Genomic DNA, 17,734 nt, shown 5'->3' with positions numbered 1-17,734 from the left:
AGTAGACCTATTGAAGTTAACAAGCCATAGGTTCATTTATTGCAGTTGGTCTCCTCTGAGTAGTACTCGGTGAATATAGGTAAGGACTGTGCTGTAAAGCACTAATAGATTCCGCATGCTTTTTTTCTCCCCCACAGTTTGAGGAAGCAGAAGATCATGAGGAGAGAAGCAAGACTTCTGTCATTGCCTCCGACTGATTAAAATTAATTTAAGCTGACCCAAAGAGCTCTGATCAGATGCTGACATGTCTGAATCATTTCTTAAAATATGCTGGACAAATGCCTTCAGTCCGTAATTATAAGCAATTGTCTGTTAACATGTACTTGATGCTTAAATAACTTTTACTCATTCTCTTTCCCACAAGGGGGTAGTGTTGAGGGGTTTCTGGTGCCAACAATTTGTGAAATGCATAGCATAGCTGATATTTCAGTTGATATCATTCCTTCCCATCCTTATCTGTCATTTATATTTTATATGCAGCCAATTGTGTTAGAAATGTTGTAAACACAAATTAAAGATAACCTTCTCCTAACAAGAAGCAATTGTTTGAGTGTCCCCTGCCCCCCAATTTCTTATTGGATGAAAACTCTTTTCATTATTTTATTATGATTTACCTCTTGCTTGACTTGTCTAAGGGAGTAACAGATTAAAAAAATGTATTTGAAGAGTGTGGTCTGTTGGACACAAGTGATTCCATCTAGCAGTGTTTGGTGTGGCCCAAATCGCAGCTCAGTTTTGCCTGCCTCAAGTGCCCATGAAAGGGATTCGTGTAGCACAGAAGGTAGGGCAGAGCAGTTCTTAAAAGCCGTAACTGCCAGGTTTTAATATATTGGCAACATAGGTAGAAAACAATTAAGGGGGCCTCATGACTTCACATTTAATCAGCACCTCAAAAGGAAATGGGTAAGAGTTGTCTTGCACTTCTACCTGACAAGTGCAGTTTCCAAATTACTTATTTTATTTTATTTATTAGATTTATATACAGCCCTTCATTGCAAGATCTCAGGACTGTTCACAAGATAAAAGCACAAATAGTTAAAACAGAAATAATCAAAATAATAACCCCCCGCTCCTACAAACACATTTAAAAGGCTGTAGAATATTAATCAACCAAAGGCGTGGTTGAAGAGGAATGTTTTCGCCTGGCACCTAAAGATATTTAATGAAGGTACCGGATGAACCTCCTCCACTAACAGGGAGCCACTGCAGAAAAGGCCCATTCTCGTATTGCGACACTCCAGACCTCTTGGGGAGGGGACACATGAAGGAGGGCCTCAGATGATGAACACAAGAGTTTGGGGCAGTTTATATGGGGAGAGGCAGGATATAATGGGAATATAATGGGTGATAGAATGTGGCTCCTCCCCCCCCCCAACCTAGTGCTGGAAAAAATAATTAGCACCCTTCCCCCACCCCCGTTATGCCAAATCTTGGGTATTTTCATATTCCAAGCTATTGCACTGTCACATAGGAAGAACAGAAGACCGCAAAACGCACTGACTGTAAAACGTGTTTTATTTTCAACAGCAAACACTGATACAGGAAAATAATTTCAGAAGTTGTTATCCTGATGGTTGTTCAGAATAGCAGCATGTTACTAGTTTTTGCGTATTCAGACATGTACCTGATTACGATTTTATCAAGTGGTTTTAAATCTACAGTGTATTTTTCAGCCCTTTGAAAGATTGAGTAAGGCAATGTTCCTCCCCTTCCCTGCCCCCCCCAACACAACATCCTTAAAAAATGAAACGAAAACCCTTTAAACCCAGGGGTGAGGTGTGCAGTGGCTAACACTCGCAACAGCCTCCAGTGCCTGCCAGCCTGACCAAGTTGGGTGGGAGTTGGGGCTTCAGCAACACCAGCAATGGTCAGCCACCCCTGCTGTGAATGTTCACTGCACAGAACACTCTCATACTTGAACTAACAAATACCAGGAGAGCTCCTTGGAATGGCTTGTCATTTTTGAATGAATTCCACATCCCCGATGCAAAGGTTTTCAGGCTGTGTTTGGATTAAAAGTGTGTCTGTCTCAGGTTAAAATTCAAACACCTGTTTGTTCCAAGAGTTGTTTTCAGCAGTCATCAAGTGTTGGAAGTCAAGTGGAACCATGTCTCCCGGAGATGAAGGAATCAAGCACCCATCACGGCTTCAGCAGGTTACATATCTGTAGGTTGCTCCTCACACAGATGGGGATTGCTTCAGGCATTATGGAATGCTGGTGAGAATTTCTATGCCAGAACTCTAAATTCAAGTGGAGTTTATTTGAGTAAAATAGAGGCAAGGAATTAGTCACTTCAAGGATCTTTCTGGCAACACTCAAGTGGTCATTTGGTTTCATGTAGTGCTGTGTGTACTACCCTCTAGAGGGGGAAATTGTCATTGCTTCCTGGCTTCCACTTGAATTCCTAAAGGTTGATGGTTTCTAAGAATCAAATGCTTAGGGTGCTTTGATGAATCTTATTTTCTTACACCCAATGTGATACTGTTTTTACCCATCAGTGGCAACAGTTCACCTTCATAAAGGCATGGTGCATGTATTTGCTGCGCCCCCCCCCCCCCCGGTCTTCTAGCAAAGCTTTTTTTCTCCCCAGAGTAAGTCCTACTGATTTAAGTGAGAATCATTTGCAAGTAAACATGCTCAGGGTCATAGTCCTTGTGCTAATGCTGAGCTTTTAGGATTCTGTTGTGTCCTGCACCTGGACTCCAGACACAACTATTTTTTCCTTTTCCCAACACTTCTGCCTCCAGGTTTTAATGTGTGCCGATTACATTTGGAGCCATCAGTCGTACAAAGTTAGGGTGCCAAATTGTTTAAGGTGGCCAGTCTTGCTTGCACCAACTGGGAGAGGGGTGGCCAACATGGGAATGAAATAATGGATGTGTGGAATGGTAAGTGTTTTTCTTACGCCAACTGCAGGCAGCAAGGCTGAGCTGTCTTAGCTGCAGTGCTGCTTCCTCCTGGTGATGTTTTGTCATAGTACAGAATCAAGCAGCTGCTTGGTAGGCTGAATTTCTTAGGTTCATACTGGGAATAAAAGCTGCATTAAACCAAGCTCTGTCACTACCAATGTCCATCAGCAGCAAATGTTAAGTGTCCCACAATATAAAACTGTTTGAAAGGGGACTATATGCTTTGATGACACTTGTGTGTGGCAGAATCTAGCTTCTTACCACTGTAACGGTAGGCCATAGCATCCGAGTGGCGAACAGGCTTAATCCGCTGGTAACAGACCACACCTAAAACAGGTATGGTGGCTGCTAGAACAGAGTAGAGAGAGAAGCACTTAAATGTCGGAGAAGGTAGCTCAAGCATGTGGGCTTTGTGGACTCACAGCAAGAAATTAAGAAGGTGCAAAGCTCATGAAGTAGGGGTTCAGCTTTCAGAACAGGGGCTGCTGGTGGTGCAAGTGATCCGACTTGTCATATTTTAATGCTAAAACTCACGCAGGACACTAAGTCCCATTGAAATGGGTAGGATTTATTTCTCAGCAAGCCTGTATAGGGTTGCCTTAAAAGTCTTATCAGCTGTGCGCTTTTGTGCTGCAGTAATGATGATGCCTGCCTGTAAACAAGCCCCTCTTCCTGGTTTCCACCTTATTGCTTCATAGGAAGCATATTATGGTGCATCTAGTGAACTTGTATTCTGCAGTCACACCGATTTAAAACCGGGGGGGTTGGATATGAACCCATACCTTTCTTGGTTAGCCAAGGAAGCATTATGAAGGGGGGAAAGACAATAGCAAGGTTGCAGTCGGCTCTGTCAGGTGACCGATCGCTGCTTATCATAACGGGTTATGCCCCAACACATTTTCTGCAAGGTGATCTGCAGCTGGTATACCTGTTGCAGCACATTTTTAAAGGGTGGCAGCAGGTACACCAGCATTTGGATGGTTTCAGGGTGGACAATGCAGTTCAGGTGTTCAAAGTTGGCACATGAAGTTGGAGGAAATTCTGGAGCACCTTACACTGCCTCTTGCTAGAACTTGGAATAGGAGTAATCCTTCTACCTCTCTTTATCCCCATGAAGATAATAACAAAGTTTTTTAGTATACAAGTCACTTTTTTCCTGGAATCCAAGGGGGAAACAAATTTAGTGTCACCATGCAACCATACTAACATACACACTTCTTCCTAAGACAGAGATTATATACTCTGTATGTCTGCACAACTAATACCTGTGAACCTGCCGCTGGTTTCAATAGGTAGGATTTTGTTCAAAGCACCACCACCCCAAACCCTCATCATCCCAAGGAACAACTCTTGTCAGGCATTCTGCCCATGATTAAAATTTACAAAATGTGGCTTTGTTTTGGCTGGGTGAAAGAGACAGCATGTCCTCACCATTTCGATGGAGGTATTTATCAAAACACTTGAAACTACGTTGTTAAAAACAAGTCATCAATCGTGAGTTAAACAAGGGAGTAAAAATTGCTAAACATTAACGAAACAGAGTTGAATCTTGTACTAAAGCTGTGCACAATTGCCTGGTCAACTCGTGTTTTGGGGGGGCCTTAGCAAAAACAAAAAGGAGGAAGGATTTTGTACACTACAGTATAATAAAATATATTTCTTATTGTGCTTTTTTGTTCAGAGCACCATTAGCTGCCATTATGTAGTCTTTATGGAACCCGTTCTTGACTTCTGTTACTAGAGAGGCCTCTTTTGTATTGGTTCTTGAAGGTCTTTTCCGATATGTCTGGAAGGAAAAACAGAAGTAATCAAAATTAGGGCCATCCTCTTCTAAGTAGATTTGAATGTTTTTAGCCATAGCCAAAGTTCTTTTTCCTGCAGTTAAAAAGCATACAACAGCATGACTTCTGTTTTAACAGTTTCCACTATTGATAGTGCCTCCTTATCCAGTATTTTTTCCAAAGGCTAATGTACTAATATTTCTCCTCGCAAAATAAACATACACAGGGCTGTATCCAACTAAGGTTCACATCAAGCAGACCTGTTGAAATTAATGGACCTAAGCCATTAATGGGTCTACCCTGAACAGGACTAACAACTGATGCAACCCCAATTGAATACTAGCCTTCATCAAGCTGGTGTTATGGCAACTGCTGCAACATACTGGTGCTGGCTGTAGAATATCATACTCAACAGAATGGAGAAAATGCATTCATTATCCATTCATTATCTCTTCCAGAAGCCCATTCATTATCTCTTCCAGAAGCCCAGAAAACGGAATGGCAGTTCAGAAGAACAGAAATGTGCTCCTGAACTTACACAGAGCAATTCATTGCAGATGCATTTGTTTGAAATACATGGCATCATGTTGGAGAAATTCTGTTTTTGCATGTGTTTGCTTTTGCCACTACTTAACAACTCTCTCTTAACAAAACCTCTTCCTTATAAGTTACCTAAACGAACTCAATAGACATCCTTTATAGAGGGGCTAAAAAGAAATGGATCAGCAAAACCACTAGAGGTCAGCAAGTCAGCAGCAGTTACCCGACTGCCCGCCACTGACTTCATCATCAGCCCTGCTGTGGCTTACCAGGAGAAAAAGGTGGAGGGGTGGTGGTGCAGTGCAAACCCATCAGAGGCCACATTGCATTGGCTCAGCCAGTGTGTGTGCACCAGCCTCACTCCCCTCAGCAAGCTATAGAAATGCTGCTGACCACCCAGCCAACTGCTACAGCGAAGAACACCTACAACAATCTTAGATGTAAATCTATTGCATCTAGGAATGATTTTATCTACACCTGACTGCAGGAAGAACTGCGCTGAGCTGCGCTACGCAATAAATTTAGAGCTATTTTGTAGTGTATCCCCACCCCAGGCTGTTGCTCCAGTTTCTTTTCCCATTTAAGCATTGCTGTGCAAGATTTCATAGGAAAGTCCTTTCATTTGATCCTTTCCCACACTGAGATCCAGCACCGAGGGCCTTCTGGCGGTTCCCTCATTGCAAGAAGTGAGGTTACAGGGAACCAAACAGAGGGGCCTTCTCGGTAGTGGCGCCCGCCCTGTAGAACGCCCTCCCTTCAGATGTGAAGGAAATAAGTAGCTATCTTATCTTTAAAAGACATCTGAAGGCAGCCCTGTTTAGGGAAGTTTTTAATATTTAATGCTGTATTGTTTTTAACACTTGATTGGAAGCCACCCAGAGTGGCTGGGGAAACTCAGCCAGATGGGCGGGGTATAAATAATAAATTATTCAACTTTTGTAATAATAATAATAATAGAGTATGTCACAGTAGTTGCATTCTGTCATTGGTGTGCTATTTCTCTGTGACACAACAACATAAAATTCCAGCCCTGTATGTAAAGGATAAAAGGGGTTAGCCATGCTGCTGTTCTTTTTTTAAAAATAAATAAATAAATAGGCACATAGATACGTAATTGGGAGACCTCTGTATAATGTTCATGAAATTACTGTAGGCAGGGGAGGGATGTGCTTTGCCACCTTTTTATTTTTTTTTTGAAAGTGCAGGGTAAGCACTCGAGTGCTAGATTTGCTGAAATGTGAACAGCGCTGCTCTTACAAGCAGCACTGAATGTGCTACCATCTCAAATAATTTAGATAATAAAACAAGTAAAGATGATAATATAGTGTAGCTTTGAGTACAAGAAGAACGCTGTAACTCTTAGCAGAAGAACAGCCTTGAAAAAGAAAAAAGTAAGTGGAGCGAGTGAAACAAGTTAATAGCAAAGCAAATTTATTGCACAGAAAAGTGATGTGGAAAAGGTGCATGTGCTCTCTCGCTTAAGAATCTGTCGCTGGAACTAAAGTTGCCTTTGATTCTGGCCCATTCTGCACCCGGAGAAGGGATAAGAGCCACTGTAGTGTAGTGGCTAGAGCAGGCATCCCCAAACTCGGTCCTCCAGATGTTTTGGGACGACAACTCCCATCATCCCTAGCTAACAGGACCAGCGGTCAGGAATGATGGGAATTGTAGTCCCAAAACATCTGGAGGGCTGAGTTTGGGGATGCCGAGGCTAGAGTGCTGGACCAGGATGTGGGAGACCTGGGTTCAAATCCCCACTGAGCCAATGATGCTCACTTGGTGTCCTTTGAGCGGGGAGAGGGGAGAGAGAAGAGTCACTATCCCCTAGCACAACCTGGGAGGGGGGGGGGAATTGGAAGGAGAACCCATGTTACCTTCAGCTCTTGGAGGGAAGGTGGGATGTAAATCTAATAATAAAGCTAATACTGGATTAAATATTTCAGCCCTGCTTCAGCAAGAAAGGTCTGCCCACAGAAACAGCTTCTACATCTGCAGCAGATGAGCCTGCACTGCGAAGCCCAGCTGGGCCTGGGTGAAGCGGCCAGATTGTTTTCTTTTGATGTGGATGACAAATGCACATTCCTAACTCGGCCTGCCCATCATTTTCCATTAGGACTCCACTGTAGCCATTGAAGCATAATTTTTGCCTGTATTTGCTGAAGCTTTGTAGTATAGAGTTTGCTGGATTCTGCTGAATTGGTGGACACACTAGTGGACATCTATCTTTTCATTATAAGTGAAGGTTTGGTTTGATTTTGCTGTCACGTTTCCTTTCCCCCACGTTTCTCGGGAACTGAATACCGGCAAGGAGCCTTGCAACAAAGGCTCTTAACATTGCAGAATTGGACACGCCAATAAGAAACATTATATCACACTGCAGTGGATGTTGCATAATTGCTGATGGCATGACTGTGCTTCCTTCACCTCAGTGCCCCCTTCAAGTTCAACTCAATGAGCAATTTGAGGAAGATACTTAAAGTTTGTTTTAAAAACAAGCATGGGGCATAAACCAAGCTTGACACCGTTAAAGCTAGGAATGCCAAGTTTCAAGATACTCTTCATTAAGCATATGCAGCGATCCATTCCCTGTTCAACTTACCTGAACATAGAAGTTAACAAACAGAATGACCAGTGTGGCCATGTATGAAGACTGGAAGATGAGGCAACCAAATGGAAATCCACATGGCTTCACAACTGCACTGAGCGTGTGTGTAATGGTGAGCAAAAACTGGATCTGTTGAAAAAAGAAACATCAATGCCCATCATTTTCAGGATTAGGCCTTCCCCAGGTGAAATTCATACCCCTTTCTCGTGGCTGATGGTTGTGTTGTCAATCTACAAGTTCCGCTCTACCACCGCTCACCTACATTTAATACCCAAGTTGTTAATGAATGTTAAAAAAAATGGCAGTTTCCCTTTGGAATGGCTGTTTTGCTGGAGAGAAAAGCCAGGGTGACTCCACATCAATTCTGTTCAGAAAGTTACAGGTCGCACCTTGACACCATGGCAGCAGTGTTGACTACTCATACCTGTTGACGCTTGTGGCAACACCAAGAAAAATAAGGCCATTAATGTTTTAGGGGTTCTTACATATTCTGTTCACCTGGCCTTAATATCTTGAATAGTTTGCCACAAGGATCCTGCTTAGTGCAGGAGAGCTGTGATGTCTGATGGCACCAGCTTGGAAACTCTTTGGGTGATGAAGTGACACTTAATGCATGAGTTTTCTACAAGTCAAGACAGGTGCATGGAGCAGCCGTGCTCCAAATTGCAACAGCATCAATGTGACGGGCATAACACTATCCCTCAAGAGCACATCAAAGAACATGCCCATACATCGTCTCAGCACAGAGCAGTTCTGGCTATTACAATGTTGCATAAGGGGCAGGATGCACAAGTGCAAAGGCCAGTTATATCTGGAATGTGAGTTGCATCTGCGCCACACAGGTGGTCCTTCGAATTTGAACCTAGGCAAGGCTCACACTAAAACATGGGGCAGTGTCAATGAGTAGAGGGATCAACTACAATTACACTGGGGCCACTTCTGTTCCTGCCAGCACTTGGTGTTGCTCCTGTATAGCATATTCCCTCACCCCACCCACAAAAAAACCCAGTTCTTATAAGATCCTTGTGGCTTTTCAAATTGATTTACTTCCATCACACTTCTCCCAAATACTGGCCTTGAGCAACTCATTGCCTGGCTGTGTGTTCCTTGCTCCCTTCTTCCAAGACATAAGTCTCTTCATGGTTCTCCTGGTGGAGCAGCTAGACTGAGATGGCCCCAAGCCTGATTCTATGTAGAATTAGGCATACACATCTTAGAAGATTTGTGTTGCAGACAAACCCACTACATCACGCTGATTCCCACATGCAGCATGAATGTGTAATGCATGATGCAGTTGTGCATATAAATGTTTGGAAGCTGGGATAGGGCTGTGGGTCCTTGCCATTGTGCAAGTGTCCCTGGACAGTGGAAAAAGAAGGAACATAATCTGCTTTGAAGAACTAAAAGCTTCCCCACCCTCAACCTTGTCTTCCATTGCAAACTGGATCATTGCTAGCTTGACCTTGCTACACAGGATTTATATTTTTCAGAACTATGGTCAGTACAAATGACAAAATGTTGTAAGCGTACCAGTTGTGCCTGAGTGAGGTATTTCTTCCACCACAGATACTTGCGCATGGATGGAATGACGGACAGTCCATAGTAGGAGTACATGAGAACGTGGATAAAACTGTTCAAGGTGGGTCCAAAGAAACCTGTGATTGAATTGAACACATTGTTAAGACCTTGCTTCTGAGAATCAATACTATGGTTCACTGGCAATGTAAGGAACTGGCAGGGTTTCCTTTGGCAGCCGAGCTCAGAGCCTCTACTACCATGGCATGGGAGTGTTACATAATGATGGTTCTTTGAGTTTATGCTGTTTTCCTTCTTGTAGCCTATATGGGTTTCTTTCTAACCTTGTTCAAGTGGTGTTGGTTCTGGTGGTGAGCTGGCTCACAACTGCTGCTGGGGTGGCTAAAGCTGCTTTAAGGGACAGATAATCCAGGCAGCTGGTTTGGGGCGCTTGACTGGGGAGGCGACAGTAAAGCCATATCTCTATAGCATCAGGTGTAGGATGAGCCTAACCCTACACCTGAAGCCATAGAGATGTGGCTCCACCAAAAGGGGATTTGCAAGCACCACTAAGTGGGTGGTGCCTGCAAAGTTCTGTGAATAGTTCCCTGCAAACACTGGTGATTAATCGGGCTTCACGGGCTGTGTATTTGCTAGCATGGTTTGATTCCAAACTGCAGGCAAAAACATGCAATCTGATGTCATTCGGATGTCAAATGATTGACAGATAGACTGCCCCACCTGTCAGACTCGATGGGGAAGATAGCACCTTGCTCTAGCCTTTGAAAAGTTTCTCACCCCAATATAATTATATGCAAAGAGAATAAAAGGGGGGGTTGGAAACCAGGGGGGCAGGGGGAAATAAATTAATGAAAATTTGGATTAGATATGTATATAAGATATGTATATATATTTATATGTATATATAAAAAGAAAAAATGGTATTTTCAAAAATGAAAAATAAAATATATTTTTTTTAAAAAAGAAAAGTTTCTCACCCTTGCTCTATCCTTTTAAAACTGCAACCGGTTCCTGTGTTAATCAGCTAATTAGCTCAGAGTCATTTCCTTTACTTCACCTCACTACAAGGGGAAAATAGATCTATGAGTCCCCTCCAACCTTTGCTCTGCCGGAGGACTGCAGAAAATTCTTGCATCCTCAGTATTTCTCTTTGCACAAAAGAGACTCAAAAAGGAAGAAGCAGGGGGCTTCTGCACAATGCTCACAAACCAAGATCGGGATGGTGTGCATGTGAGTTTTGAACTAGTGATCTCAAGGAATGTGCTGCAGTATTCTAGCTGTTCTGCGCACTTTAATCCATCACACCATCTGCAGGATACAGGAGGTGTCTGAGGTCGATTCTACAATATACTAAATGCAGCAGAACATTTCAACAGAGCAAAATGGCAACTGAGTTGCTGTTGCTGCTGTGTGTTTACTTCAGGCGGAGAGTGAGCCTAAAAGCTTACTCAACATTTTGTTCATGTTTACTAGATGAGATTCACCTCCACTTTCCCCCAAATGGCAGGACTGCATAGATCTGCTGTTAGATCTATCACATATGAAGGTACTCTAGGTGTGTTGCTTGGTTACATTTTAAGTCCGCGTCTCCGAATACTAACTTTGTCCACAAGGTATCCAGTTCATGACGCACCACCAGATGTTAAACATAGTGGCGTGATGATAAACGTGAAGGAAAGTAATCTGACTGTTTTTCTTCCTCAGAACAAAGAACATCGTGTCAGCAAATTCAATGACTTTGGAGAAGTAATACCACCACAACACCTTGGCCACCTGCAGGAACAAGACAGATGAATTAATACCTCTCTTCTTGGAGGAACATGTTCTGCTATCCTTGAATAATCCTTTAGTCAGGCAAAACTCAGATTTAAGATATTTTCCTATGGCTTAAAACAGGGGTGATGAACCTGCCCTTCTCAAACTGTTGTTGGGTTTCCACTTCCACCATCCCTGGCCATTGGCTGAGAGTTGTTGTAGTCCATCGACATCTGGACTGCCTCAGATTTCCCATCTGTGGCTTAAAGTAATCCAAAATTGGGTGCTGCCTGGTCCTATGCAGATGCAAGTCCCCCCCCTCTGTATTCCATGGGGCTTACTCTTTACAGGCACAGCCACAGGTCTGCACTTAAAAGCTCTGGGTCTTGGCTTTGCCTTTTGCCTTGGCGTTCTCTCCATGAAAACTCACATTTTAGTGCTCAATCACAACAAACATCAATTCAGGTTTTCTTTGGGTTGCTGTTTGCGCCAATTGAGCTTCAAGGGGCGGGTTTTAAAGAGCAAACAAAAGGGTTCCCAGACACAGAGCTTTTAAGCACGGACCATGTCTGGAAAGAGCAGTGTGCACAAGCCCAGAGAGTGCAACAGATTCAGACTTCGTTCCTAGAGGTAGTCTTAAACACAAGCCATTGGAAGTAATCCTTGTAGATTCCAGTGGGATTTAATTCTGAGCAACTACAATTCCTGTCTTAGAAAAGGAACCTACTTAGTATGCAATGCTGAGTCCCCGAGCAGCTGTTGTTTATTAATGCCCTCTCTCCTTTGCATTTTCTCAGCAAGGCTTCCAAATTACTCCTCAGAATCACGATCTAGCAGCAGAACTATGCAATTCATGGTGGGCTTTGCAACAGGGTATCAGGCTCTAATAATGGATAATGAATTGAGCAGAACAAGTAAATTGTGCGAGGCATTTACATATGGCCCTGCATGCCACTGACTGTGGAGAAATTCTTACACACGGTGGGAGTAAATACAATGTTCTCAGCTTACAAAGAACATGCTTGCTATAATCAGAGGCTCCCTTATGTTGGGGCAAATCGTTTGTGCAATATTTATTTACTTACTCTCTCTCTGTTCTGCCAGACTAAGTTTCTGTGCTACAAGAGTGTCGTGTACCATATTTTGACAGGGGAATATCTCCTTGAATCCCAGCTTGGGAGAAAGGAGAGTTATAAGTACATTAAATCTCTACTATGGCATTTAATTGATTTTATATTCCACCTTTCCTCTGAGGAGCTCAAGGTTTTCCCCTTCCCCATTTTATCCTCTCAACAGTCTCATGAGGGAGCTAAGGCCATAGGTCCCAACTCTATGGGGATGAAGATACCAGAGCCCCCCTGAAATATGTGGGGATGGGGCTGACCCTCCCCCCCCCAATATTGAGGGTCTTGGCTGCTGCAGGCCTTGTCAGGCCTCCCTGCAGTGATGTTGGGCCTCTCTATGGTCAGCCCCAAGGCCTCCTCCCGACACTTGTGATGTCACACGTGTGTGCTGCACTTGTGACATCACACGCACGTGACAAAGCCCCCCAACGTCAAGCATAACTTGGCACGTATAGTTAAGCTTAAGAGTCATTGACTAGCCCAAGGTTACCCATGGCTGAATGGGAATTTGAGCGGGAGACAATAGGGACCGTCCTTTGTATTAACTCATTTGAATGCTGGGGGGGCAGGTACAACAACCCTGCGTGTATTTGCACAATAAGCATCCATCTAGAAGCACCATCACTTCTTGCAGGTACCAAATTCCAGAGTTTAGCTGTGCCCTGAGTGCATAATTCAGTTAAGCCAACTGCCTGGGGGCCAAGTACTGATATGTTAAGAGCACAGACAGGCAAGCAAACATCAGAGAGGGTTGTTCGTTTGTTTTTTGTTTGTGCCAAACACTGCCTTTCATCTGGGTCACCTTAACTTCAACTGAGCTAGTTGCTCAACTTTTTTGGGGGGGGGGGGGGGAAACAGCACAGGTCACAGGCACTTCCTCAAAACACAGTGGGCAGAAGATCAGCACAGATAGCTCCTCGGTGCTTGCGCCACCCAGACCTACAGCCTACAGCCGCAGCCCCACCATAATACAGTCATAGCACTGCCACCAGCAACACCAGGGGAAGGTACAGCGATACCACCAGCCTCATCATCACCAGCGGCACTCCTGCACTCTGCCCTCAATGAAGCTGAATTGGGGGAGGGGGGAAGCAGCAGGGAGGGCGATCATTTGCCGCCGGAAACAAGCACTTCACCTAACGGTAGGGCCAGCCCCGACGCCACTTGTTGCTAGAAAATCCATAGGAAGCTACCTTTACTGAACCAGACTAGTGGGTTCCTCTAGCTCAGGGTTTCCCAAATTTGGGTCTCCAGTTGTTTCTGGACTACAATTCCCATCACCCCTGACCACTGGTTTTTGCTAGCTAGGGACGATGGGAGTTGTAGTCCAAAACAGCTGGAGATCCAAGTTTGGGGAGCCCTGCTCTAGCTCAATGTTAGTTACGCTAACTGGCGGTGGCTCTCGGGGGTCTCAGGCTGAAGTCTCCAGGCATTGCCTGAAGATGCTGGGGACTGGAGCAGGGTTCTTCTGCATGCATTGCAGATGTGCTACCCACTGACCTATGGCTCTGTCTATGCAACAGTCTATGCCTAGCTCCCCCTGACTCATTTCCCCTCCAACTAGTCTTCATAAAAATGCTTTCCCACCCTAACAACTGTACTCCCTTTCATCTTATAAATTAATTCCCTACCCCTCTCCTACAACTTTGTTTGCATCAAGACACACACGGGCTCAACCCAGGAGCGTCGTCTTCAATGCCAATTCTTGAGTCTGGAAATAGGCAGGATTTGGAGGTTGAAACCTTGGAGGTTTTAAGCAGAGGTTGGACAACCATCTCTCACGTGTGATCTAGCTGAGATTCCTGCATTGCTAAGGGGGGGCTGGACTAGATGACTCTTGGGGGTCCTTTCCAACTCTACAATTCTATGCATGTGAATAGTGCCTTTGAATCTGGAGGAGCAGAAACAGCAAGCCAAGAGTAAAAGCATCTAATGTGAATTCAGCACCAAGGCTTTTGGGAGGAAAGTTCAGAGGGAAGTGAAATCGGCAATTGCAGTTAGAAGAATACCTTTCGTGCCAGTTCTTTTTCTTGTCTCACTTAGAACTCTAAGATTAAAGATATAAAGAGTATACAGAGAGAGATATACACAGACCCACATACACATACAAGTTTGATAGGCAGTTTCTTTATGGCTACTCTCCGATTCCCGCTTTCTCTACCAGGCACGTAAATAGTGCAAAAAGGGAGAGAGAAGGAAAACATAGCTTATTTTCTAGAATTGGGTCCTGGCTGAATCCAGACAGCTGCTGAAGAAGGCGCAGCATGAGAAGAGATACATGGAGAGGTAGGAAGCATTTTCTTAATTTTGAAGGGGGGGGTGGAATAGCCTCTCTTAGCTGCAGAAGGTTTTAAGCTTTTTCCTTTTGAAAAACTATTTTTAGGAAGTGCTTGCTTGAATTTTCCCATTAAAAAGCACCAGCGTAAGCTGTACACCAAAGAGATGGTCATGTGAAAAAACAGCCTCAAACAAACAAACGCACCCACCCCAATGGACAAAATTTAAAAGGCAGAGTTAAAGATTAGCCATAGAATGATAAATGCATTTTTTAAAAAAATTCTACCAAGGTATAGAAATGTGGCAATGGTGCAGTCCTCTATATACCTATCCAGAAGGAAGCCCAGTTGAGTTCAGTGGGGCTTGCCCCTAAGCTAAGTGTGTATACATGAATACAGCCTAAGAAAGAACTGTGAGACATTAAGGTGAGGCTAGCCTAGTCTTTGCCAGCCTGGTGTCTTCAAGATATTTTGGAATATGACTCCTGCCAGCCTCACAGCCACCTTTCAGTTCTTGGGTTGCTTTTCGTTTCTTACCCGGATGTCGGCTTCTCCTGCACTGGCCAGGTTTTGACATTGTAAGTTATAACCTCCTTCCCAAGTGGCAAGAATTAGCTGGAGAAGAAGAAAACAGATTCTGTTACTCCGAATAGAATTTCCCATTGTTAATAATTATTAATCACTGCAAGCATGTGGGGTTTTGAAGGGTAAACAGCTTTCAGCTTTACGCATGGTAACAAATTTAAACCCCTGTTCTCATAAATAAAGATGTGCAAAATTGTAAGTATGGGAGGGGAATTTAAAATCATGAAAGAACAACAACAAAAATCACCAGGAACAAAATGGCAGGTATCTTCAAAAATTTCAAACGTAGTCTCACTACTAACACCCTAAATAAATATCTACTTTGTGTCTGATCCAGACTAAGTCAGTCTTAGATCCCAAGGAAATCAATGAGATGACTTCTTCATTACTGAAGTCCCATTGGTTAATTAAAGGTAACTAAGTCTGAATTTTCAGTGTTGGGGGGGGGGTAATCACCACTATGAGCTCTGCTCAGATCTAATCCAACCTTCGACCTACAAGCAATGTTTCAAACTATTCGTATTAAGCATTTTACCCATCACTCAAAATAATGGTGCTGATCTAGAGATTCCTGCATGTAACAGTAGACTGAATGTGTCTACCTGCATTCAGGAATCATCCAAGTCTCCAGGGGCAGCCTTTGGTACTATGGTGCCCTGAGCTAGGCCAAAATTTGGTGCCCCCCTCCAGGCCTTCTGCTGTTTGGACTTTGGGAAGGAGGTGTGAGGGCTCGGGCAGGGTCCTAGAGCCCTCCCTGCTCCTTCCCAAAGCTAGAAAAAAGCTAAGTAGGTTTTGGGGAGGAGGAAGAACTATAGGACCCTGTCACAGCTTTCATGTCAGGGCCCAATGTGGGGAATAATAATAATAATAATAAATTTTATTTATATCCCGCCCTCCCCAGCCAAAGCCAGGCTCAGGGCAGCTAACAACAATAAAACAGTACAAAAGTACAAAAGTACAGCACAAACAGCACTCTAAAATCATTCATTATAAAATTAATTAATTCAAGCCACTGGCAACCATTGAGCCAGAGCTCCGCAAAGATTGCCGAGGGAGGGAGTCAGGCTGTGCCCTGGCCAAAGGCCTGGTGGAACAGCTCTGTCTTGCAGGCCCTGCGGAAAGATGTCAAGTCCCGCAGGGCCCTGGTCTCTTGTGACAGAGTGTTCCACCAGATCGGAGCCACGGCCAAAAAAACCCTGGCTCTAGTTGAGGCCAGCCTAACTTCTCTGTGGCCTGGGACCTTCAAGATGTTTTTATTTGAAGACCGTAAGTTACTCTATGGGGCATACCAGGAGAGGCGGTCCCATAGGTACGAGGGTCCTAGGCCGTATAGGGCTTTAAAGGTTAAAACCAGCACCTTAAACCTGATCCTGTACTCCACCGGGAGCCAGTGCAGCTGGTATAGCACCGGGTGAATGTGATCTCGCAGCGAAGACCCCATAAGGAGTCTCGCTGCAGCATTCTGCACCCGCTGGAGTTTCTGGGTCAGTCTCAAGGGCAGCCCCACGTAGAGCGAGTTACAATAATCCAGTCTGGAGGTGACCGTCGCGTGGATCACAGTGGCTAGGTCAGGGCGAGAGAGGTAAGGAGCCAACTGCTTAGCTTGGCGGAGATGGAAAAATGCCGCCTTTGTTGTAGCTGCAATCTGCGCCTCCACGGAAAGGGAGGTGACGAAGATTACACCCAAACTCTTAACGGACGGTGCTGGTACTAATTGCGCCCCCGCAAGAGATGGGAGTTGCCCCCCAATCCCATATCGTCCCGTCCCAGCCACAGGACCTCTGTCTTTGAAGGATTTAGCTTCAACTGGCTCCCACGTAACCATCCAGCCACAGCTTCCAAAAATCTGGTCAGTGTATCTGAGGCCGAGTCAGGATGGCCATCCATCAACAGATAGAGTTGGGTGTCATCAGCATACTGATGGCAACCCAGCCCAAAACTCCGGACAAGCTGGAAAACTGCCTCTGCACTCTTGATTCCCCCCCTTACATGAAGAACTACTTTGCATGTGTAAACCTGATCCCTAAGGAAGTGTGTTTCCATGTGCAGTATACAGGATTAGAAAAAGCAATATTGCTTTGTAAGTTCAGCTTTGTAAGCTCAGAAGAAAATGGGCATTCATCTAAAAGACTAGTAATAATTATTAATAATTATTAAAGGAGCTGAAGAAGGTATGAAAGACAGGCATGAACCCCTTCCCCCTTGGTGGAATCGTAGTAATTCTTTACAAACATGTTGCAGGGTTCTTTTTTTTTTTTTTAAGGCAGCTTGCATAACCATTGACTCTCCCTATATTTCTGTGACAGAGCCATTGTTGCCCACAGTGTTCCCACTCATTTCCTTTGCCTGCCCAGAAAAACTGGAAAAAAACATGCTTACAATCAAAGAGCGGGACTAGATTGGAGCAGAAGTGGGAAATGTTGAATGCACGTTTAATGCAAAATACCCCCCTGCAAATCAGTTTCAATGGGAATGAGGCACAAAATGGTGAATGCCTGCAGCGTAAGAAGCTCTCTGTCACCTCACATTTAACTGTCTAGAAAAAAGAAAAGGGAAATATGTGTCTCCAGCCACTACACGACTTCTGAAACTTCTTCATTGGCATTTTATAACATTATGGAT

The 17,734-nt window shown here is 44.2% G+C and overlaps 2 protein-coding genes across 2 annotated transcripts in view; one reads left to right on the top strand and one right to left on the bottom strand.

The window, feature by feature from the left end:
- SYCP2L (synaptonemal complex protein 2 like) overlaps positions 1-375 on the top strand; it is a gene marked incomplete at its 5' end in the record, with an annotated part of 32,285 nt that extends 31,910 nt beyond the window's left edge. The window contains one exon of the mRNA XM_083518411.1: positions 138-375. Within this exon, the coding sequence (XP_083374537.1) occupies positions 138-197 (60 nt within the window). The 3' untranslated portion in view covers positions 198-375. The remainder of the gene's footprint in view (positions 1-137) is intronic.
- A 1,122-nt stretch (positions 376-1,497) lies between these two features.
- ELOVL2 (ELOVL fatty acid elongase 2) overlaps positions 1,498-17,734 on the bottom strand; it is a 54,225-nt gene continuing 37,988 nt past the window's right edge. The window contains exons 4-8 of the mRNA XM_083519677.1: positions 15,065-15,142; positions 10,974-11,145; positions 9,367-9,491; positions 7,831-7,965; positions 1,498-4,696 (exon numbers count right to left, since the gene is read on the bottom strand). Of these exons, the coding sequence (XP_083375803.1) occupies positions 4,571-4,696; positions 7,831-7,965; positions 9,367-9,491; positions 10,974-11,145; positions 15,065-15,142 (636 nt within the window). The 3' untranslated portion in view covers positions 1,498-4,570. The remainder of the gene's footprint in view (positions 4,697-7,830; positions 7,966-9,366; positions 9,492-10,973; positions 11,146-15,064; positions 15,143-17,734) is intronic.

Source organism: Podarcis liolepis (genome assembly GCF_965112155.1).
Source record: "Podarcis liolepis genome assembly, chromosome: 8".
In the NCBI taxonomy this organism is placed as follows: Eukaryota; Metazoa; Chordata; class Lepidosauria; order Squamata; family Lacertidae; genus Podarcis; species Podarcis liolepis.
Note: the sequence above shows the minus strand (reverse complement) of the source record. Positions and strands in the feature narration are given on the sequence as shown.